The 23692-nt window shown below is 47.9% G+C and overlaps 1 protein-coding gene across 1 annotated transcript; it reads left to right on the forward strand.

The window, feature by feature from the left end:
* Window positions 1–13501: 13501 nt before the first annotated feature.
* Window positions 13502–23409, forward strand: CFL1 (cofilin 1). Its single transcript, XM_032234147.1, is given in 6 exon segments — window positions 13502–13686; window positions 18239–18546; window positions 20276–20351; window positions 22926–22934; window positions 22989–23057; window positions 23059–23409. Coding segments are annotated over 6 exon segments (501 nt in total). The 5' UTR covers window positions 13502–13683; the 3' UTR covers window positions 23095–23409.
* Window positions 23410–23692: the final 283 nt, after the last annotated feature.

Genomic DNA, 23692 nt, shown 5'->3' on the forward strand with positions numbered 1-23692 from the left:
GTGGCCAGTTCGTGACTCAACCAGCCTGACGGCTGACAGTTTAAATACTCTACTCCCCCTTCCCACCTGAAAAACATTCTGATGCTAAGGAGTTAGACTGAGGGAGAGAAGGGGATAAGATAGGAGAGGCCTCTGTGGGGCAAGCCTGAGGGAGAGAAGGGGATAGGAGAGGATCAATGGGGCCAGCCTGAGGGAGAGAAGGGGAGAGGACAGACCGATCGTAACTACTCATTCATTTTCAAGCTGTAAGTGTTGATTTATCAAGCCCGATCACATAATTTTGTAGCAGAGCACAGGTATCCAGTTAGAAAGAAATATTATTCCAAGCATTTCCACTCTTCCGGCTTTCGCGCTATGGATTAGTTAGGCTTTAACCAGCTTTTTAAACTAATTCTCCCACTGTTTACCGAAGCCGCATGTTAGTCTTCTGCCTTTGATCTGATTTAATGCCTTAAGCTCTGCCAATTTGTACTTTGGGAGAAAAGGCTGGCATTTAAAGCCACAGCCTGGAATTAACGTTAAGAAAACTAAACCTTTGTTGACTGACACAAGGAAAGGAGGGGCACCCCCTGTTTTTTCCCCCCTCCTTCCTGCTTTTAACTCTTTCACAGCCACGCCCAACATTTGTAGAATTTCCCCATATTTGGCCTTCTCGCCCTGTTTTGATTTGAATCTGTCTTGTTTAAAAAAAAAAACACCTTTTCATCGGTTTGGGCAGTGACTAAGGTTTAAAGGTTTTGTGGGAGGGCGTTGCCAGAAATCACGTTTATCGTGGTCTCCTGGCATCCTTGCTTCCGTGGTGTTTAATCTGCTTAACCCTGGAAATGATTTTTTGGGGGGTGGCGGGGGGGGGGGAGGGGGGGGGAAGGGGGTTACATCGAGCAAAGAGGAAAAGGAAAACTCCCAAGGAGGAAAGAATGAAAATCTGCTTGAAAAGATGGACGGGTTTATGGAAGCAAAGAATGGAAGAAATGCCCTTCTGGGTTCAGTTCGACACGGGAAACATGGGGCTGCTTGGAAAGATGGTTTAATGGTGGGCAGGACAGGATCACACGGCTTGAACGGTGTTGGGTGGAGAGAGAGAGAAAAAAAACGGGGAAAGATGCTGAGAGTGTCTCAGTTTTATGCCCTTTCCGGGCTTTTGAATTTGAGCTTGCATTCTGATTGGTTGTCGGGCTCCCACGGGGTCATTGCAGGGGCAATGTCCTGAGTCCCAGGCTTGGTTGATTCTTGCTGGGTGATGATGTCATGAAAGAGCTTTGGGTTTCCTGTTGTGGCTCTACCTGAAGGAGGGAGATCTTCGTTATGTAGTGTTGGAAGAAACGTCTTCTGAGTTCAATTCCAGGTGGGGGAAAAAAACACAGGAAACATGGAGGCTGCTTGGAAAGATGATTTCATGGGGGGACAGGTTTTAACTTCTGCAGGTTTCCTTTCAAGTTTTGAGTTTTATCAGCCTGGGCCCCACATGGCCTGTGGCTGGGGATCAGAAACAGGTTGGAAGGGACCTCAGAGTCTTCTAGTCCAGCCCCCTGCTCAAGCACAGGAAACCCTAAATTGTTCCATACAAATGGCTGTCCGATCTCTTCTTAGAAACCTCCAGTGTCTGGGTGTGTGTGTGTGTCTAAGGGAATCTTTGCAAGGCTGTTAATAAGTCGTGCCCCATTTTATAACTTTTTGTGCCTCGGTTCCCAGCAATTGTTAAGTGAATCAGGTTAAGCAGTTTGAACTCCACCCATCTTAAAGCATGGCTAGGGATTCTGGGAGTTGAAGTCCTGCCCACTTAAAGTGGCATCCCTCCCTCCTCTCCCTCCTCCGTCTCCATCCATCCATCCATCCCTCTCTCTCTGTCCATCCATCCATACATCACCCTCCATCTCTCATCAATCCCTCTCTCCAATCCATTTCTTCCCTTCATCCCTCTGTCCATCCCTCCATCTGTCCATCCATCCATCTCCCTTCCTCTCTGTCCATCCATCCATCCATCCATCTCCCTCCTCTCCATCCATTCATTCTCCTTCTTCATCCCTCTCTCCCTCCCTGTACATACATCCATCCTCTCCCTCCTCCCTCTCTCCATCCATCCATTTCTCCTTCCCTTCATCCCCTCTCCATCCCTCCATCCCTCTCTGTCCATCCATCATCTCCTTCCCTCTCCACCCATTCATTTCTTCTTCCCTCATCCCTCCCTCCCTCCCTGTCCATCCATCCATCTCCTCCTCTCCCCATCCATCCATTTCTCCTTCCCTTCATCCCAATCTCCATCCCTCTCTGTCCACCCACCACCCACCCACCCACCATCATCTTCCTCCCTCTCTCCATCCATCTATTTCTCCCTCCCTTCATTCCTCTCTCCATCCCTCCATCCCTCTCTGTCCATCCATCCATCCATCTCCCTCTCCTCTCTCCATCCATCCATTTCTCCTTCCCTTCATCCTCTCTCCCTCCCTGTCCACCATCCATCCACCCATCCATCATCTTCCTCCTCTCTCCGTCCATCCATTTCTCCCTCCCTCCATCCTCTCTCCCTCCCTCCATCTCCCTCCCTCTCTCCATCCATTCTTCTCCTCATCCCTCCTTGTCCATCCACCCATCCATCTTCTCCCTCCACCCACTCTCCCTTCCTTTTGCAGCTCCGCCCCGTGCGCTGCCCGCCCTCCCGACTGCGGTACCCGGGCGAGGCGGCCGGAGGGCGCCCGTGTGCCAGGCGCTGCGCCTCCTCCGCGCCCTCGCTCCAAATGCCCATATAAGGCAAATCGGGCTGCGGGAAAGGAGGTCGCTGACGGGGCTCGATCACACCTTATTGGACTCGCTTCGCAGCCTCGCGGAAAGGAAGGAGGGGGAGGCGGGCGCGCGGCTCTCCTCGCCCGGCCCCGCTTTGTTTTCCGCTCCGGCGCTTCAGCCGCCTTGGCCCGGCTGGGCTGAGCGGTTCCCCGCTTCGCCTGCCCGCTCTCCGCGTTGCAAGCAGCCGCGTGCCCGTTGCACAAGCCCCCTCTCCCCCCCTCTCTCTCTTTCTCCTTCTCTTTCTCCTGTCTCTTCTCTTTCTGACTTTCTCATTTCTCTCTCTTTTTCTCTCTTTCTCATTCCCTTTCTTTTTTCTTTCTGCCTCTCTCTTTCTCTCTCTCATTCCCTTTCTGTCTCTCTCATTCTGTCTCTCTCCCTCTTTTTCTCTGTCTCTCTTCTCCCCCTCTTTTCTCTCTCTTTTCACTCAATCTCTCATTCCCTTTCTGTCTCTGCCTCTCTTTTTCTCTCTCATTCCCTTTCTTTTTCTCTTTCTGACTCTCTCCCCCTCCTTTTCCTCTCTGTCTCTTTCTCCTCTCTCTCCTCTCTCTCTTTTTCACTCACTCACTCATTCTTTCTGTCTCTCATTCTTTCTCTCATTCCCTTTCTTTCTCTGTCTCTCTCGTTCTCTCTATTACTCTGCCACTCTCTTTCTCATTTTATCTCTCCCTCTCTTTCACCGTCTCTTTTTCTCTTTCTTATTCTCTCACTCTCTTTTTCTTTTATTCTCTCACTCTCTTTTTCTCTTTCTCACATCTCATTCTCTTTCTTTCTCTTTTCTCTCTCTCATCTCTTTCTTTCTCTTTCTCTCTCTCATTCTCTTTCTGCCTGTCTCTCTTCCTCTCTTTATCATTGTCTCTTTCTCATTCCCTTCCTTTTTGTCTGTCTGTGTCTCTTTTTCTCTCATTCTCTGTCTCTCCCCCTCTCTCTGTCTTTCTTTTTCTCTTTTCCTCTCTCTTTCTCACTCACTCACTCACTCTTTTTCTCCATCCCTCTCTTTTTTTCTGCCCCCTTCCTTTCACCCTTCCATACATTCTCTCCAAGCCTGCTTTTGCACAACTGCATTGAGGAAGAGTGCGAAGAAGTGGGGGAGGGGAATGGAAATCCGGCTGGCGTGTCAATAAGAGCATTTGAACAGAGAAAGAGCAAGTTAAGAGTTGAGCATATTGTGTGAACCCAGCCTCCACAACACCTTCCTGCCTATTGAGCATCCAAGGAATCAGAATAGAGCTGGAAGGCACCTTGGAGGTCTTCTAGTCCAGCCCCCTGCTCAAGCAGGAAACCCTATGCTGTCTAGTCTATTCTTAATAAACTTCCAGTGATGGGGCGCCTACAATTTAGGGAGTTAGGATAGGGCAGGGAATAAATGAAGCAGCCTGGGGGGGGGGTGTGTGAGGTGTGTGTGTGTGTGTGTGTGATGCTTGAGACTCACAACTCAAAAGAGTTGTGTTGCTTTTGTACAAGAATGGAAACTGAATTCCCATTTTGCAGGAGGGGGCTGGAAACTTATCAAAGAGATACCCTCCTTCTTTATGGCTCGGCAGTGAGGGGGGAAAACTTGCATTTTTGCAACAGACAGAGAGACAGAGAGAGAGAAACAGAGAGAGACACACAGAGAAAGAAACAGAGAGAGAGAGAGAAACAGAGAGAGACAGAGAGATAGAAACAGAGAGATAGAGACAGAGTCAGAGAGGTAGAAACAGATAGATAGAAACAGAGACACAGAGAGAGAAACAGAGAGACACAGAGAGACAGAGAGAAACACAGAGAGACAGAGAGAAAGAGAGAGAGACAGAGAGAGAGAGAAACAGAGAGAGAGAGAAACAGAGAAGCGGAGAGAAACAGAGACAGAGAGAGAAACAGAGAGAGACAGAGAGAGAGAGAGAGAGAGAAACAGAAAGACAGAGAGACACACAGAGAGAAACAGAGAGAGAGAGAGAGAGAGAGGGCTGGTGGAAGAGATCCGTATGAAATAATCCAGCACCACCAGAAAACCCAACACACTTTTAACCGAAAAGTGCTGGGCGTGTGTTTTGATTTTCTTATTTTGTTCAGCTCCTTCGTCGGTGGCGTCTGTTTGTTCTATTTTTATTTTTAGCGGTGTTTCGGGAAGGAAAAGGCTGAGCGAGCCGCAAGATTCTCACTGAGAAACACCTTCGCGGGCATGCGCGATGGGGTGCCCGAATCAAGGAACGAATGGAAGGAGAAATTAAAAAGTTCCTTCTGCCTTTCTCCACACAAAAGTACCCTTTCTCACAAAGGCACAAGGCAGCTCGCCGAACGCCTCCGTTTCGCTGCGGCGCACAATGGGGCAATTCATCGGCCCACAACGGGGCTGGCTTTACCCCACATGCCCAAGGTTTGCACATGGGACACCTTTGGATGCTTGGCCAGTTGGGTAGAGTTGCTACGGGCACGATGGGGAGGCTGAACACGCCCTCCAGCTGTCAGTCAGAGAAAAAGGAACTTCATACGGCTAGTCCTCTTTAACAGATTAACAGAGTCGGAAGGGACCTTGTAGGTCATCTAGTCCAACCCCCCGCCCAGGCAGGAGACCTACATCTGCCTCTACCTAGGATCGAACTCCCCACCCCCTCCAAATTTTATGGAGCAACAAACTCTTTCTTCTAACATCCACTGTTCCTAGCAATGGAGGTTCTCCTAATCTGACCCCTCTCCCCCTCGTGCCCCATCTCGGCTGCTCTTCGATGGCAATCCAGTCTCTTCTTGAAAGCCTCCAGGATGAAGCTCCCGCAACTTCCGAAGGCAACTTCTTCTGAGATTTGTAGCTCAGGGTTGGAATGAGGGGGTCCTTGGCGGCTCTCTGAGCTTGCTTGTTTTATTGAGGACATCTCTTGACCCAACTTGGTAGCATTATCAGTGCCCGCCCTAACTAAATAATATCATAAGTGCGGTGATGGTTTTACCTGGTTAGGATAATGAAAGAAACCAGCAAGCTCAGAGAGCACCAAGGCCCCCTCATTCTTTTATTTTATTTATATTTTAGCTTCCAGCTCCCTAATCATCTTGGTTGATCTTCTCTGCACTCTTTCCAGAGAGTCTCAACATCTTTTTTGTAGAATAGAATAGAATAGAACAGAATAATATAGAATAGAATAGAAAATAGAATAGGTAGAATAGAACAGAACAGAACAGAATATAGAATAGAATATAATTTTTCATTGGCCAAGTGTGATTGGACAGACAAGGAATTTGTCTTTGGTGCAGATGCTCTCATGTACAAACGAAAAAAAATACATTCATCAAGAATCATAAGGTACAATACTTAATGATAGTCATAGGGTACAAATTAGCAATCAGGAAACTATCAGTATCAATATAAATAGAATAGAAGGTAGAATACAATACTAGAATAGAATAGAATAGAATAGAATAGAATAGAGCAGAACACGATACTAGATAATGGAATGGAATAGAGGAGGATAGAAAAGGAGAAGAAAGAGATACAGAGTCGAAGAGGAATGGAATGAAATAATATAGAATAGAATAGAATAGAAAATAGAATTCTTTATTGGCCAAGGTGACTGGACACACAAGGAATTTTTCTTTGGTGCAGATGCTCTCAGTGTACGTAAAAGAAAAATAAAATACAATACATTCATCAAGAATCATAAGGTACAATACTTAATGATAGTCATAGGGTACAAATTAGCAATCAGGGAACTATCAGTATCAATATAATAGAAGGTAGAATACAATTCAATACAATATAATACTAGAATAGAATAGAACACAACAGATGAAATAGATAATGGGATGGAATAGAGGAGAGAGAGAAGAGGAGAAGAGAAGAGATCAGAGTCAAAGAGGAATGGAATGAAAATAGAATAGAATAGAATAGAATAGAATAGAATTCTTTATTGGCCAAGTGTGATTGGACACACAAGGAATTTGTCTTTGGTGCAGATGCTCTCAGTGTACATAAAGAAAAATAAAATATATTCATCAAGAATCATGAGATACAACCGTGATATTCATAGGTTGCTAACAAGCAATCAAATTTTACTAGGAAACAAATAAAGCAATATAAAATGGAAAGATAGAAGCAACACGGTTATAGTCATAAGTGGGAAGAGAGAGGTACTAGGAAGGAAGAGAAGAATAATAGTAATACAATCTTAGTAGATAATTTGACAGTGTTGTGGGGATTCGTTGTTTAGCAGAGGGATGGCATTGGGGGAAAAATTGTCCTCCTATCATGGTGACCAGAACTGGACGCAGCATTCCACGCCTGGCTGGTATAAAGCGGTGCTATTTCTCCCCCTTTGGGACAGTCAGAATTCTGCTTTTTAAAAAGAAAAACATACAGTATTTGATTTCTATTCTGTGTTCGGATTCCGTGAGCCAACGTGGGAAGAGCAGGGATGCTAACTAATTTCTCCATGGGGAAGACTGCAGTGATGGTTAAAGGGGAAGGGGATCAGGGCTTCCTTCCACCCACTCTACCCCCTCCCTTCTTTCTTTGTGCAGCAGCAAATTAAAAATTAATTGCAGGATGCATCCCTCTCTCCCCCTCCTCTCCCCCCCCTCTCTCCTTTGTGCTCAACCTTGGGGAAGTGTGCAAGAAGATGGGGGAAGGTTGATTTCTCCTCTTCCAGAAGAGTTGCAAATTGTTTACCTGTGGCAAAATCCCCAACCTCTAAATGCTTCCCCTTGAAAATACAGGCTGCTGAAACAAAGGAAGCATGGGGGGAAGGGAGAATAGGAGCAGGTTGAATGAAATGCGGGAAGGGAAAAAAAACAGGAGGAAGAAGGGAAAAAGACAAGAGGAAAGGGAGGGAAAAAGACAGGAGGAAGTGAATGGAAAAGGATAAGAGGAAAGGAAGGGAAAGGGGGGAAAAAAAAAGGAGGAAGGGAAAGGAAGGGGGAAAAGACAACAGGAAGGGAAGGGAAAAGGACAGGAGGAAAGGGAAGGAAAAGACAGGAGGAAAGGAAGGGAAAAAGAAAGGAAGGGAAGACAAAGGACAGGAGGAAAGGAAGGGGAAAAGAACAGGAAGGAAGGGAAAAGGACAGGAGGAAGGGAAGGGAAAAAGACAGGAGGAAAGGAAGAAAAGACAGGAAGGGAAGAGCAAAGGACAGGAGGAAAGGAAGGGGAAAAGACAACAGGAAGGGAAGGGAAAAGGGACAGAGAAGGAAGGGAGGACAGGAAAAGGGAAAAGATAGAGGGAAGAAGAAAAAGGGAAAAAGTGGAAGGGAAGGAAAAGGACAGGAGGAAGGGAAGGGAAAAGACAGGAGGAAAGGAAGGGAAAAGATAGGAGGAAGGGAAGGGAAAAAGACAGGAGGAAAGGAAGGGAAAAAGATAGGAGGAAGGGAAGGGAAAAAGACAGGAGGAAGGGAAGGAAAAAAGACAGGAGGAAAGGAAGGGAAAAAGACAGGAAGGGAAGAGCAACAGACAGGAAGAAGGGGAGGGGAAAAGATAGGAGGAAGGGGAGGGAAAAAGACAGGAGAAGGAAGGGAAAAGGACAGGAGGAAGGGAAAAGACAGGAAGGGAAGAGAAAAAGAGGAGGAAGGGAAGAGAAGGAGAAGGAAAGGAAAGATCGTGGGAGGAAATGGAAAGAAGGAAGAGGAGAAAGAAAAGAAGAGAGAAAAGTGTAGAGAAGAGAGAGAACAGAGAGGAGAGGGGGAGAAGAAAAGAAGGCATAAAACGTATGGAAAACCCCAGACTCCTAAACTGTGCAGAGGCCATCGCTTAGGAAATAAATGATTGCACAGCAGAGCTCAAGTACCTTAACTTGGTTCCTGAATTACCCCACTTCCTGGTTTCACAGTACAGCCTGAACCATCAAGGAACCAAGCTTTGCAATAACAGCTCAAAAGGACCAGGATTGAAACCCTGCAAAGTTTTAGCCCTTGGCCGGCTGAGCCTCAAACCAGGTTAAAAGCACAGGGAGATCTTGGTCAAAAGCCCCATCTTCGATGCTCCCCCCACTCTCTTCTGTCTTGGTTCAAAGAATGGTGGAGCGTCAAAGGAGGAAAAAGATAAGTAACTAAGGGAACTCCAACAGAAGGATGCTGCTGGATGGATGTTAAGTGGTTTTTTTTTTTGTGAATTCGGGCAGAGCCACAATCAAAACATTTAAGGGTATGCTTGTTTCTGCTTCACGCTCTTTTAAGCTGGGCAGTTTTCCTGCTGGCAAACTAGAACTCGTTCTCTGTCAATTTCCCCCACCTAAAAAGGGCATATATTTATGAGTGCCTTCTCTCTCTCTCTCTCCCTCCCTCCCTCCTCCCTCCCTCTCTCAAAGAATGCCTGTTGCTTTCTTTTTCCAAAATAAAATATGATGAACGGTTGCAGGAAACTGGGCATGGCTGGTCTAGGGAAGAGAAGGACCAAGGGAGACAGGAGAGCATCTTCCAACATTTGAGGGGCTGCCACAGAGAGGAGGAGGTGAAGCTATTTCCCAAGGCACCTGACAGCCAGAGAAGGAAGAATGGATGGAAACTGGAGACAAGGAGAGATTCAACCTGGAAACAAGGAGGAATTTCCTGACAGGGAGAACCATCAACCCACAACTTGCCTTCAGAAGTTGTGGGAGCTTCATCCCTGGAAGCTTTCAAGAGAGACCGGACTGCCATCTGTCAGAAATGGTGTAGGGTCTCCTGATTGGGCAGGGGGTTGGACTAGATGACCTAGAAGGTCCCTTCCAACTCTTCTGTAGTCTGCTCTTCCTATTCTATGATTGGGAAAAGCCAGCCTTAGGTAACAACAGATTTTGTGGGTGTGTTAAAATCTAGTAATTCTATTTCTCTCTCTCTGTTTTTTTCCCCCTCTTCTTTTGGCCGGCTGCGGGGATTTTGCAGAAGGGTTTAAAACTGCAAAGCTACGGTCTTTATTTCCATATCTTTCAACTTTCTCCTCTGCAGCAATAGTGAGCTGGAGAGCTGGTTTAGTTGCCTCTACTGGATTCTGATCAATGCTTGTCATTGGGGCAATCTTCTTGGCTTTTCACCCATTATTCATCTTTAGGAAATCCGGTGGAACTTGCTTGCTCTGGTCCAGTTTAGCATTATTTACCTTTCATTTTTATTTTTTATTTTTTTCAAATTTAGGGTGAATCATACTCAGTCACTGTTAAGAGTCCAGTTCCCGCTTTGGTCTTCCCCCTCTCCAAAATGTACAAGGAGCCCTTGTGCGCCGCCAGTTCGTTTAGTGACAATTCATAAGTTACAACGGCGTCCCAAACAGTCACTAAGTTAGGACGTTTTCACAGTTACGACCTCTCCAGCAACCCCCATGGCAGTGGTGGGTTTACCTACCTATCTACCTGCCTGCCTGCCTGCCTGCCTGCCTGCCTGCCTGCCTGCCTGCCTACCTACCTACCTACCTACCTACTACCTACCTACCTACCTACCTACCTACCTATCTATCTATCGCTCTATCTATCGCTCTATTATCTATCTATCTATCATCTATCTCTCTCTATCTATCTATCTATCTATCTATCTATCTATATCCATCTATCCATCTATCCCTCTTTCTATCTATCCATCCTGCGAGTCCCTTGGACTGCAAGGCCATCCAACCGGTCAGTCCTAGAGGAGATCAACCCTGGCTGCTCTTTAGAAGGCCAGATCCTGAAGAGGAAACTCAAAGACTTTGGCCACCTGATGAGAAGGAAGAAGGACTCCTGGAGAAGAGCCTCATGCTGGGAAGGGGAGGGCAGAAGAAGAAGAAGGGGACGCAGAGAAGGAGGTGGCTGGATGAAGTCACCGAAGCAGTCGGCCTGAGCTTCAATGGACTCCAGAGGAGGGTAGAGGACAGGAAGGCCTGGAGCAGTGGTGGGTTTCAAAAAATGTTGGAACCTCTTCTGTAGGTGTGGCCTGCTTTCCAGGTCCACTGGTGGAACCTCTTCTAACTGGTTCGGTAGATTTGATGAACTGGTTCTACCGAATAGATGCGAACTGGTAGGAACCCACCTCTGTCCCATGGGCATGTGATCAAAATTCAAGACACCTGGCAACTGGCTCACATTTATGACGGTGGCAACACCGCGGGATCGATTTGATCCCTTTTTGTGACCTTCTGACAAGCAAAGTCAATGAGGCAAGCCAGATTCACTTAACAACTTAACCGATCACCTGCAGTGATTCACTTAGCAACCGTGGCAAGAAAGGTTGTAAAATGGGATCAGATTAAATTGGATTGTAGCTTGTTGGCCACATCAAAGCACGAGGTTCAAACACGTATCACCAATAAAATCCTACAAACAATTTAAAACAAGAGTAGGGTAAATACAATAGTTATAGGATAAGATACAATTTAATGCATGAATATGTAAAATAGAATAAAATGACATAACTGTGTCACCCATACAATCTACTCCAATCAGTCCCATGTATGCAGATCTCAACCGAACTATTTTGTTTAAGGACTGTGCTGTGTTAAATTATTTTCAGGTTCTGGCTGCATGTAAAATATGTTGTTTTGATATGGGGATCCCAAAAGGTCCTTCGTTTGGTATATAGACCAAGGTACCCATCTCTTAGCCCCTTATACAAGCAACAATCAAATAGGATGTGAGCCAGGTCTTCTACCTCTCCTGCTCCGTAAAACAGGGGGGAATCCAGTTAACAAATGACACATACATTTTGGTCTCAATTGTATGTCAAGGCCGAGTAAGTCAAAAACATTCACTGCTAAAGACCTACAAATGCATTTTGTAAATCATGCTTTTGGTTACGGTTATCTTGATCAAGGTTTCCCCACCCCCCACCCACCTCTGCCAACCCAGCTGTTTTCTTTCATTTACGCTGCGAGGCAGCCTAGAAAACTATTTAATTTGGATTAAGTATTAGCTTAGCGCTTTCCTTCTGAAGCAATGATGGGCCAGCGCAGAAACTGGTTTTTTCGGGTGCTGCTGCAGTGTGGGAGTTGTGGTAGCGATAAAAATTGTTAAGTGGGTTGTTTTGTCTCTTGAGGTTGCTGGTGGAAATATAATCAATCAGCCGATCAATCAAAGCTGACATCCTTTTGACATTTTTTTTTAAAATTTTTTAAAGATTTTATTGGTAAAAAGAAATACAACATCCATAACTTGTAACAAACAATACAACTACATTTCGAGATATTCCCATATATCAATCATTATAAACATCAAGGTAGGTACTTTCCCTCCTTTTTTCCCTCCCCCCTTACTCCTTCTCCCTGCCTTCCTCCTTTCTTTTTTCCTTTCCCTCCTTCCCCGTCCTTTCTCTCCCTCGGTCCACTCCTTTCAAATACTTTCCTCCTTCCCATGCCTCTTTCCTCCTCTTCCTTTAACTCCCTTTACTCCTCCTCCTCCTTCCTTTCAACTATCTTCTCTATTTCTTTCCCTCCCTCTTTCTCTTACGACCCTTTCTCTTCCCTCCCTCCTTCCTTCCCCAGTTTTTCCTCTTTCTCCTCTCCTTCTTTTCTTCCCACCTTCTTTCCCTTCTCTTCTTTCTCTCTCCTCTTTATCCTTCCCCCCTTCTTCTGCCTTTCCTATTCCTCTCCTTTCTCCTCTCCATCCTGACTTCCCTACTGCCCTCCCTCCCTCCCTTCTAACCTTTATTACATTTGCATATTTCCCTCTGCTGAGGACAACCTGGTTTTCTTTCCCTTGACATTTAATGTTAAAAATAAAAAGGCTCTTCCGCTTTTGGAAGCAGAGAAGACATTGCTTTAGGCTCAAATCCTGACGAAATGATTTTCAGGCCGAAATAAAGAAAAGAATAAGTAACTTATAAGTAACTTTCTTATGTACAAAAAGCCCTGCACTGTTCAGAAGCTCAACCTGGAAGCCTTCAGAAGTGGTGGGAGCTTCACCCCTGGAGGCTTTCAAGAAGAGACTGGGCTGCCCTCTGTCAGAAATGGTGTAGGGTCTCCTGCTTGGGCAGGGGGGGGTTGGACTAGATGACCTACAAGGTCCCTTCCGACTCTGTCAATCTGTTAAAGCTAAAAAAATGATTTTTGAAACTGCCTCCCCCCCCCTTTTGTGTTCTAATTCCTAGTATTCTTGCAAAATCAAGTTGGGGGGGAAAAGTGAACAAAGATCTGGGAGAAAAATAAAATATTTCCACCCCTTTTTTTTCTGTAAGGCTGGATTTGCATCAGATCAAGCATTATTTAGCAAGGGAAAAAGAAGCACTTATGTTCTGCAAAAGCTTAGCAGGGCCTCTTACATGAAGATTTGGGAATTAAATTGTCATATAATCGGGAAAGTCTTTTAATTTCAAAAATAAGCCTCGAGTGACATCTTTCCCCCCTTAAAAAATAAAAAAAAATCTCATTAAATCGCTTTCTCCCCCAGTTTCTCTTCTTCCTCCCTTTTCAGTGTCTTAAAAAAAACTACATTTCCCATATAGCCCCGGGACTTCCTATGAGCTTTTTCAAGCGCCCACGAGGCGCGGGACAAAAGACATATTTTGTTTTTTAGTGATCCCCGGCGGAACTAATAGAATGATTGATTTTATTTTTAAATAATAATTATTGGCCTTTGTGTGTGTGTGACTGGGAATGAAGAGAATGACAAGGCCAGAGGGAGGGGGGGGAAATGGCTTCCCGTTGCTATGGCAACGAGCGGCCGCACGCGCTCCCTTTGCCCCGCCCAAAACTCCATTCAACAAGAAGCAAGGCGGAGGGGACTCTGTGTGTGTGGGGGGGGGGGAATTGGACTCGCTTTCCCGACAGGCTCCGCGGCGCCGGGCCGGAAGCGGCTCCTCCTCGGGTGGTGCCTTAAAGCGGAAGGGCCAAGGCGGGGCGGGGCCGCAGTTCCTTTCGGGCCTCGCCAGTCGTGCACCGCCAGTCGAAGCCGCCGCGGAGCTGACTAGGCGACAGAGACGCGCCTGCCGCCTCAGCCCGGACCTCCGAAAAGCATCTCCTCCTCCTCTTCTTCCTTCTCTCCGCCGCCTCAACCGCCCGGCGCCATGGTAAGGCTCGCCGCTTCGCCCCCCCCTCTCCACACACGCACCCCCCCTCCTCACACGTTAGGCCGCCATCTTGTCTCCCGGCCGCCATTTTGTGGGGGCTTCCTCAGGGAGGCGGAGGGGGGGGGGAGGCCGTTGCAGCCCCACTGTGAGGTGGGGGGGGTCCCTATTTTGGTTTTGCTGAGGTATTTCTCCTTCGTTTCATTCTCGGGGCTTTTTTCTCCTCAAGACCCCCCAATATTCCCTTTTTTCCCCTCTCCTTTCTCCCCCCTCCCCAAGAGCTGCTTCTCCTTTCTCCCCCCCCCCCTCAAGAGCTGCTTCTCCTCCCATTTTTTAAAAAATTAAATTCATTTTATTTACAGTGTTCTTTTCACGCCATGCCTATTTTGTGGACTGGGTCAAATCTTTTTTAAGCAATGCTAAGATTTCTTTCCCTCTCCCGCAAGTCAGAGGGCTGAAGGGTGTCTGTCCTCCCCGCATCTTCTTCCGCATCATTGCTATCCCCCCCCTTTTCTCCCCAATTTTGGGGAGTTTTCCCCCAAATATGAGGGGACATGGCTATTTTTATGTGCCGCCCCCACGTTAGAAAGAACGAGTCCTTCCCCCCTCTCCCTCATTGACACCTCCCAATTCGTGTGTGTGAGGGTCTCGTTTCCCTCCCCCCCCGCAAGTAAGGGGGCTGAAGGGTCTCTATGCCCCCCCATCTTGTTCCTCAGTGCCCTTTCTCCCCAATTTGGGGGGATTCCTCCCCAAATATGAGGGAAATGAAGTTATCCTCTGTGTGTCCCCCCACCTTGGAATGATTCCTTCTCCCCCCTCCCCATTGAGGACTCCTCCCAGTTTCTGTGGGGGGGTCTTCCTTTCTTTCCCCCCCCCTGCAAGTCAATGGGCTGAAGGGTCTCTGTTCCCCCCCCATCTTCTTCCTCCGTCCCTTTTTCTCCTCAATTGCTTTTTTGGGGGGGTGTCTCCTTCCACCCAAATATGAGGGGACATAAAGTATCCTCTGTGCCCCCCCACCTTAAAAGGAACATTTTCCTCCCCCCCCTTTGAGGACTCCCAGTTTCTAGGAGGTGGGGGGTCTCCTTTCTCCTCCCCCCCCCTATAGCGCTATAGGAGTTTCCTCATAGCCTTTGTGCACACACCCCTCCATCTTTAGTGCCTTTTCTCCCCCCCTCAGCTCAGTTTCAGATGTTTTTTTTCCAATTTGGGGGTGAGGGTCTCCTTCCCTCCCCCAAATGTAAGAGAGGAAGCATCCCCATGGCTTCCTCTGTGCCCCCCTCCACCTTAGAAAAAACCATTCCTTCTCTCCTCCCCCCCCCAAGCTCTTGGTAATGCCTTCCTGGCAATGGGGAGAAGCCAAAATGCAACCCCATCTTTCTCCCCCACCTTTCCCTATCATCTTTCCCCTCCTCCCCGGGGGGGAAAGTCCCCCTAAACCTGACCCCCCCCCCAAAAAAAATCATATTTACTGCTTGCTTTCATTTCCTGACCCAAAGTTACCCTATTTTTACCCTTTTTTGCCTTGCCCCCCCTCCCACAATTAGCAAGAAAAACTGTGAACCCCCCAGTGTACCCTCTTGATGGCTTCATTCCCCCCTCCATCCCCTGGTCTTTTCAAATGGGAAGAAAGGGATCTACTATTTCTCTCCCCCCCCCCCCATTTTTCTCTCTCCTCTCTTTTTTGCCTGGTTTTGTCGACTTGGCCAGTACGTTAGCCAGCTTTTGGGCAATCTGGTGGCTTTTGGGGGTGCATTCACACCCCCCCCCCCAAAAAAAAGTGCTGTGTGTGCTTTCTTCCAACAGTCATTTCCCACTTCCATCCCTGGGATTCACTGGCCTCCTTCCTCAAGATGGCTGGTGGAAGACAAGGGGCTCATTATCCCCGGCCACACATGGCTGAGAAGGATGGGCCCTTGTGTGTCTTTGCACGGCTGCGCCACTAAAGGGCTGTGTGCGGTACAATGGAGGGGCAGGAGAGGAACATGGGCCGCTGCGTTCGGGACTTCTTTCTGGTCAGGGGATGATGGGAACTGTAGGCCCAGTCACAATTGAGGGACGTAGCCCTTCGCTATGATGTGAGCGCCAGAGTCCTTCCCCAGTTCTCCGCTAGCGATGGGGAATCACCGCAACATCCATATATGGGAAGAGACAATAAATGCAGAATATCCATCTGTGTTGGGGGTATATTTAGGAAAACAAAGAGTATGGAATTGCCATCTACCTGTACTATTGTTTCAGAAAGCCCCCCCCCCACCTGCCAAAAGACCCCTTAGGGTGGTTCCCAGCTTTTCCCTTTGCTCGATCTTCCCCCCCCCCCCAAATTTTTCTGTCTTTCCATGCTTCTTCTGGGTTGAGTAAGGGGTTGGATTGGAAGACCTCCGAAGGCCCTTCCAACCCTCTGTTCTGTGGTTAGTTAATCCCCCCCCTTCCAACTCTGCCATCCTGAATTCTTTTCTTCCATCTCGACATTTCTCCTTTGCAGCCACCCGTTCAGCAGCCTCCCCCCCTCCCCCTCTCTCTGCGGCAGGGCGCCACTTCCCTTTCTGCAGCCCAAGCACCATCTGGCAGCTTCAGGCCACCTGCTCTTTTCGGCCTGTACTTTTCCCCCCTCCCCAGCTACGATTCCTCCCAGGGAAATCTGGAAGAGGGGATTGCCAAAGGCAGTCCTTGCTTCCCTTCTTTTCTCTCTCTCTCTGGGCTGGTGCCACGCCTTGCTCTCCTGCCTTCTTTGGTCGGAGCTTGAGTTTGCCTCCGGATGGCTCTTCTCGCGAGGGTGGGAGCTTCCTTTTCAGCCGGCGTCCTTCTGAAAGGCCTCCTTTTTAATGAAAAGCTTGGAGACTTTTGATGCAGCCAGCTGGAGGAGAAGGTGTCCCTTTCATCCTGCTGGTTTTTTCCCCCCTCAACAGACTCGTCAAACTTTCCCTGGCCTCTGTAATCACGATTTTATTCCCCCTGGGATGGAGAGCTGCCATGACATGCAATGCCGAAACCCACAAACCCTATTTTCTTGCTTCTTGGTTGTCGCAATTGGCTGGGCTCCTGGCCCAAACAACGAATAACCCAATCCTGCTTTAAAAGCCCAGCCCAACAACACGTTGTGTGAAAATGAGTCTTCTACAGAGAGACTTCGCTCAGTTCCCTTTTTGCAGCCAGCGTTTGCACTCTGAGGTTGCAGAGATGGGCGGGTACAGCCTTTTATGGCAATCTATTCCTTGTCTTGATATACCAGAATCAGAAGGGACCTCGGAGGTTTTCTAGTCCAACCCCCTCCTCAAGCAGGAGATCCTACACAGTTCCAGACAAATGGCTGCCAATCTTTTTGTAAAAACCTCCAATGATGGAGCACCCACAACTTCTGGTGGCAAGTTGTTCCACTGATTAATTGTCCTCGCTTTCAGAAAATTTTTCCTTAGTCTTAAGTTGCTTCTCTGCCTTGATTAGTTTCCATCCATTGCTTCTTGTCCTGCGCTTTGGAGAATAGGTGGACCCTCTCCCTCTTCTTTGTGGCAGGCCCCCCCCAATATATATATATATTGGAATATCATGCAAAAATAGGGTAGAGCATCCCGGCAACTCATTTGTTTAGCTGTGCTTTCTAGTTTAGCATATTATGTGAATCTGGTGATTGGCAAACCTGATTTAACAAACGATGACTAATAAAACTTAGCATGTGCCTGGAATCTCCCACTCCTTTCTTACCTGTCATAATCTTGTACAGGGGTCACCGACTTGGGATCACAGTTAAGGCTAGAATTTCCATTGTTAAACAAAGATGGTTTTTAAGCGGGTCACATCTGATTTTATAACCTTTCTCTCTGTGGTTATTAAGTGAATCACCACAGGTGTTTAAGGGAATGTGGCTTCCCCCATTGCTTCTCAGAAATCAGCCGGGAAGGTTGCAAATGGCAATCAGGCGACACCACCCACCTACCCCCCCCCCCCATGCCACAACCATCATAAGTACAAGTCAGTTGCCAAGGGCCTGAGTTTTGATCACATGGTTTGTGGGATGCCACCTTGGTTGTACTAGTCATAAGTCATGGGGGATGGTGGAAGAAGGGCTAACCTGGGGAATTCTGGGAGTCGAAGTCCACCCGTTGCTCAGGTTGAGAAGCAGCACTAGGGCATTCAGTACAGGTTGTCCTCGACTTACAACAATTGGTTTAGTGACCGTGGTTAGAAACGACAGTGGAAAAAGTGACTTTGGACTTTTTGTTCACACTAATGACAGTTGCAGCATCCCCACTGTCATGTGATTTACATTGGGATGCTTGACTCCTGACTTGCATTTGTGACTGTTGCAGTGACCCCCTTTTGCGACCTTCTGACGAGCAAAGTCAACAGGGAAAGCCGAGTTGGTTATTTAACATTAACACTTGCAGTGATTCACTTAACAGGTGTTGTAAATGGGGCAGAGGTCACTTAATAAATGCCTCCACTTAGCAGCATAAATTTTGGGCTCTATTGTTGAAAATTGAGGACTTCCTGTGATTGTGGCAATCGTGTTGGGGGGCCGTTGCTGAGCGTTTCTCCCCTTGTTCCCCCCCCCTTTCAGGCCTCTGGGGTCACCGTCTGTGACAAAGTCATCCAAGTGTTCAACGACATGAAGGTGCGCAAACATGCCCCCCAGGAAGAGCAGAAGAAGCGCAAGAAGGCTGTCATCTTCTGCCTGAGCGAGGACAAGAAGAAGATCATCCTGGAGGTCGGCAAGGAGATCCTGGTGGGCGACCTGGGAGACACCGTCGATGACCCCTACCTGCACTTCGTCGCCATGCTGCCCCCCAGCGACTGCCGCTACGCCCTCTATGACGCCACCTACGAAACCAAGGAGAGCAAAAAGGAAGACCTTGTCTTCCTCTTCTGGTGAGGCCCCCTTCCCTCCTCCTTCCTTGCTCTCTTCCTTCCTCTATATCTTTCTCCTTCCTTCCTGTTTCTTCTTTCCTTGCTTGCTCTTTCTCCTCCCTCCCTCTTTCTCTTTCCTTGCTCTTTTTCCTCCCTCCCTCCATCTCCTTTACTTCCTCCCCCCTTCCTTGCTCTTTATGCTTCCTTCCTTCCTCTACTCCCTTCCTTTCTCCCTTTCTCTTCCCTTTCCTCTTTACTCCCTTCCTTGCTCTTTGTCCTTCCTTCCTTGCCATGTTTCCCCCCCCCCTCTTTAAAGACCCCTTTCTCAGTGACTAAAGGCTGAATTACTCTTGATCAGAACAAGCTTCTTTCTGCCACTATTCCGGGAGTTTTTCTGGTGATCATTAAACCAAGCCTGCTTTCAAAGGCATGAGTTGCCTAGGCTGCCCCCTTGCTGGAGGTGTGTGCGCGCGTGAGGACTGGCGTCTTTTTACCACCTCTTGTCTGAATTGTTGGCTTCATCCTTCCGTAACCAAAGCTGCTTGGCTGTGTGCCATTAAGGAGGTGATTTTCCTCCCATCAGCAAGTGAGTTGGGATACGGCCACGACTGGCCCCTCCCAGATTGGTACAATGTGTGTGTGTGGAGAGAGAGATTGAGCTCCCCCCCTTTAACAATCACTGTAGGAAGGAAGCCCCTTATCCTGCCTGATCTCTCCCTCCCTCCCAACCTCTAACTGGGGAATAGACTTCTAGACGGCTGCTTCATTCCCAGTGTGTTAAGCTGGGGCGAGAAAACAATAATTAACTTGGGATGATCTGTATAATTGAGGACCAGGAGACAGGGGGTCTGGGGCTGGCTTGGCTTGTAGCTTGTCCATTGCAGTTGGGCCCTCCCTGAAAAGCAGGGGAAGGTCCTCAACCACATCCTGCTGTCCTCCAGCCTTCCTATAAGCAATTTAATTTTAAAGGTGCGCCTCCCGTCACCTTGACAGCAGGTATGAGGCCTGATGGGGGAAGCTTCTCAACTCCCCAGCAGGCTCTGCTGGGTTAGTGGGTGATATAGGATATAGTGGAAGGGTTCCTTCTGAGAATTGTTCCGGTTTGAGCCATGGGGGCGTAGTTCTTAGAGTGTAGCATGGCAGGCTAAGTCTTGCTGACTGCCAGCAGTTTTGATCCTGAACCAAATTATGTTGATTTCAGCCTTCCATCCTGTCTGAGGTGGGTAAATGAGCACCCGAGATTGCTGGGGCAAGATGTTGACACTTAACTGGTTAGAGAGGGCTGTAAAACACTGTGAAGTGGTATATAAGTCTATGTGCTATTGGCCCTTCCTTCCCAGTGGTTAGAATGCAATATTGCAACCAAATTCTGCCCACTGCCAGGAGTTTGAATCTGACCAGCTCAAGATTGACTCAACCTTCTGTCCTTCTGAGGGTCTGTAAAATTGGGGGCCTGGATTGTTGAGGCAAGAGGCTGATTCTGTAACCACTTAGGGCTTTAAAGCACTATGAAGTGGCATATAAGTCCTTAATTGTTATTGCTGTTTTGGGGGATTATTAATGAATGACCTCTGCTTCTTTTTGAAAACCCTGCTTTTTCCGTGGCATCACTACAGGCACGATTCTCGTGTAGGGAGATGCGGGTAGCATAAATAAATGGCAAACTGGCTGTGTAATGGTGGTGGGGAGGAGGCCAGTAACATACCCGGTGTGTGAAACCTGCTCTCTTTCTCTCTCTCTCTCCCTGCAGGGCGCCCGAGAGCGCTCCTTTAAAGAGCAAGATGATTTACGCCAGCTCCAAGGATGCCCTCAAGAAGAAATTCCAGGTGAGAGCTGCAAGGTGTCAGCACAGGTAGAGGCAGGGCTTGTACCACCAGGCTTCTGGCTGGGGGCCCAGGATGACCCAGCTGAATGCCCGTAGTCATGACTTGCCCTCAAATCGATCCCTCCCTGGTCATTTTGGCATCTTACTTGACGAATGCCCAGTGTGAGAAAAGTTCTCTGCTGCTCCCATTGGCTGGAGGGAGGCTCAACGCCTGCCGGTCGAAATAGGAAAGCGAGTTGAATGAAATACAGGTCGCCTTCAAGGGTACAAACAGTTCATTTAGTGACCGTTTGCGGTGGCACTGAAAAAAAAGTGCCTTTGGACCTTTTTTTCACACATTTGCATTTCCTCCCTTGGTCACCTGATCAAAAATTTGGACCCTTGGCAAAGGAACTCCTATTTTGTCCCGCGATCCCCTTTTGCGATCCTCGGACAAGCCAAGTCAAAGGGGAAGCCAAAGTTCACTTAAACAACTGGTGTTATTAACAAATGCGGACGTTTCCCTTAACGGCGGCAAGAAAAGTCATAAAATGGGGCAGAGCTTGCTCAATAAATGTCATAAATTGGGGTCTCCATTGCGGTCCTAAGTCGAGGAATACCTGTAATATCCCAAATTGGGTTGATCCCTCTGGACTTTTAAACCCCCTAATTTTAGAAAGGGTTCTGGATAGAACTGAAAAAAGACCTAATTCTGAATCGGCTGTCTTCCCAAAACTTCAGGGTCGTCTAGCACCTCAGCTGTCTTACTTTCCTCCCTACCCTATGTTGAACTGCTACTGCAAGTAGTCCTCGACTTATAACCATTCGCTTAGCGACCGTCCAGAAATGACACCGGCACTTGAAGTCACTTAAGTGCCAGTCCTCTCATCCCATCATGCGATTGCGCAATCGGGTGCTTGGCACACACTGCGTTTATAATTGATTTACAAATGTTACGTGGGCCCAAGGCTGCAAGATCGCTGTCCGCGGATTCCGACAAAGTGGGTTGAAGCCAGATTTGCTTAGCGACTGTGCAATTCACTTTGCAGCCATGGGGGGGTTACCACTGTGGCAAGAAGCATAGAATCGGGCGCAGCTTGTTTAGCAGCGGCCTTGCTTAGTCATGGAAATTCCTGGTCCCAGTTGTAGTCGGGGACTAGCTGTACAGCAAATTTGGGTCTTTTCAACCACCCCCCCCCCTTTTCTACCTGTCTGAACGGGGGACTTCCCCTTTTTCCAGCATCAAGGAGATGCTGGGGAATTATAAAAGTTGGAGATGAGTTATGATTGGCTCCTTCAGTTCTGGTGGGGGGATTCTGGGGTACATCAGTCTCCCCTTTTCCCCCAGCAGTTCAATCTCCCAGTGCACATATCGGGGGGGGGGTTGTGACATGGTAGGAAAAGGGGGCACATCAAAATGTTTTTGTTTTTCCAGCATTTAAATATTTTCTGCAGCCAGGATTCTGTTCTCTGCTATGGGGGGGGTGGGCGGGGGCAGAAGGAAGCGGTCAGCAGCCAGTGAGGGATTGGACATAACGGTATATAAGGCAGACCTGGGTATTTACGCCTCCCTGGTCAAATCCGGCCCTTTGGCTTGTCTCCGTCCGTCACTGGCTGACATTGCAATGGTTCACAGGTACTCCTCAAGTTACGACCACAATTGGGCCCAACTGTTAGCAAAGTAACATTGGTGAAATGACTTTGGCTCTCTCTTCCGACCTCTCTTGCCCCAGCTGGTTAACTGAATCACTGCCATTGTTCAGTTAGCAACTCCGGTTGTTAAATGAGTCGCTTTCCCCCATTGACTCTGTTTGTCAGAGGTTCACGAAAGGTGGTCGTGGCCACTGTCATAAATACGAGTCGGGTGCCAAGCGCCTCAATTTTGATCACAGGGAAGTATTTAAAAAAATATGGTCATTGCTCACTTTTTTTAAACTGCTGTTCTAACTGAACGGTCACTCAATGAACTGTCATAAGTTTGACTACCTGTACTTTAGTTTTTACTAAAAGTAAAAAAAATTACTTAAAAAAATTTAAAAAAAAGAATTTTTATGGCCCCAGGCTACATGCAGCCCTACAGCTCTCCCTATCTGGTCTGCATGGATGACTTGTATATGAAGGGCACTGCTAATTGTTTTTTTTAATAATTTAATCTATCTGGTCTGCATGGATTGCTTTTAGGAAAACACTGGTATTTTTTTTAAAAATAATTTAGTATGTGTGCATACATGATGCCTACATACCATCTCAGCCCTATTGGTGTGGCGCTCTGCCACAGTCCCAGTTTGCTCACGCGGCCCCTTGGGAAAATAAATTGCTCGTCCCGGTATCCTGCCTTTAGCAGGGGGGTGGGACTAGAAGACCTCCGAGGTCCCTTCCAGCTGTATCATCATCATAATTCCTTGCATCGGGGGTGGAGTCTGGGCAGCTGAATGGAGCTAGCAGAGTGTTTGAATGGCCCGATGCCCTTCCTGTCGCCGATGAGGAGTTTGTTCTGCGGATCTATCCTCATCGTGCCCAGACAGAAAGACCTGCCTCTACCTAGGATCAAACTCCCTTCCAGCTGTATTCCAACTAATCTTAGACCCAGCCTTAGGGGCCGGAGGTGGGGACAACCACCCTCAAATCTCACCTTCCTCGCTCTCCCCGCAGGGATCAGCACGAATGGCAAGCAAACGGCCTAGAAGACATTAAAGACCGCCAGAGTCTAGCGGAAAAGCTGGGAGGCCAGCTGCGTCATCAGCTTGGAGGGCAAGCCCGTGTGAGACCCCCCCTCCTCCCCCCCTTCCCGGGTCCCCTGTCGTGCCAGTGGACTCTGGAGCTTCCATGTTAATGGCCCCATGCTACTGTTGGGGGTTTGGGGGGGGTTCCTCCTTTTCCTCAGTTCCATTCCAATTATTATTATTTTTCCCTGCCTTCCCATCTTCCCTGCCTGGTGCTTTCTCTCTCTCTCCCTGTCTCTCTCTCTCTCCCTGTCTCAGCAGCCGCTTGTAGGCTGCTGTTCAAATTTGCCAAACGGCTACAGCTTATTTCTCTCCCCCTCCTTCCACTTTCCTTCCTTCCCCTCTTTCTCCTCCTCCCTCCCCACCTTTCAAACCCTTGAAGGCGACCTTCCTAAAGATGGAGTGTGGGTCCCATGCCTCGTCCTCTTCCTTGGTTTTCTTTGGTCCACCTGCTTCCTCCAGTTCTCCACCTCCTCCTCTAAAGGTCTGGGGGCGTATGGAGGTAAGCAGCCAATGGTTGGGATCAACAAGGACCCTAATTTCCAGAATCGGTCCGTTTTTTTCCAAGTGTACAAAAACAAAAGTGTATTTTTTTAAAAAAAATAATAATAATGATGGTTCTTCGTAGCCGTGTTCGTTT

This window comes from Thamnophis elegans, chromosome 17 (assembly GCF_009769535.1).
Source record: "Thamnophis elegans isolate rThaEle1 chromosome 17, rThaEle1.pri, whole genome shotgun sequence".
Classification (NCBI taxonomy): Eukaryota; Metazoa; Chordata; class Lepidosauria; order Squamata; family Colubridae; genus Thamnophis; species Thamnophis elegans.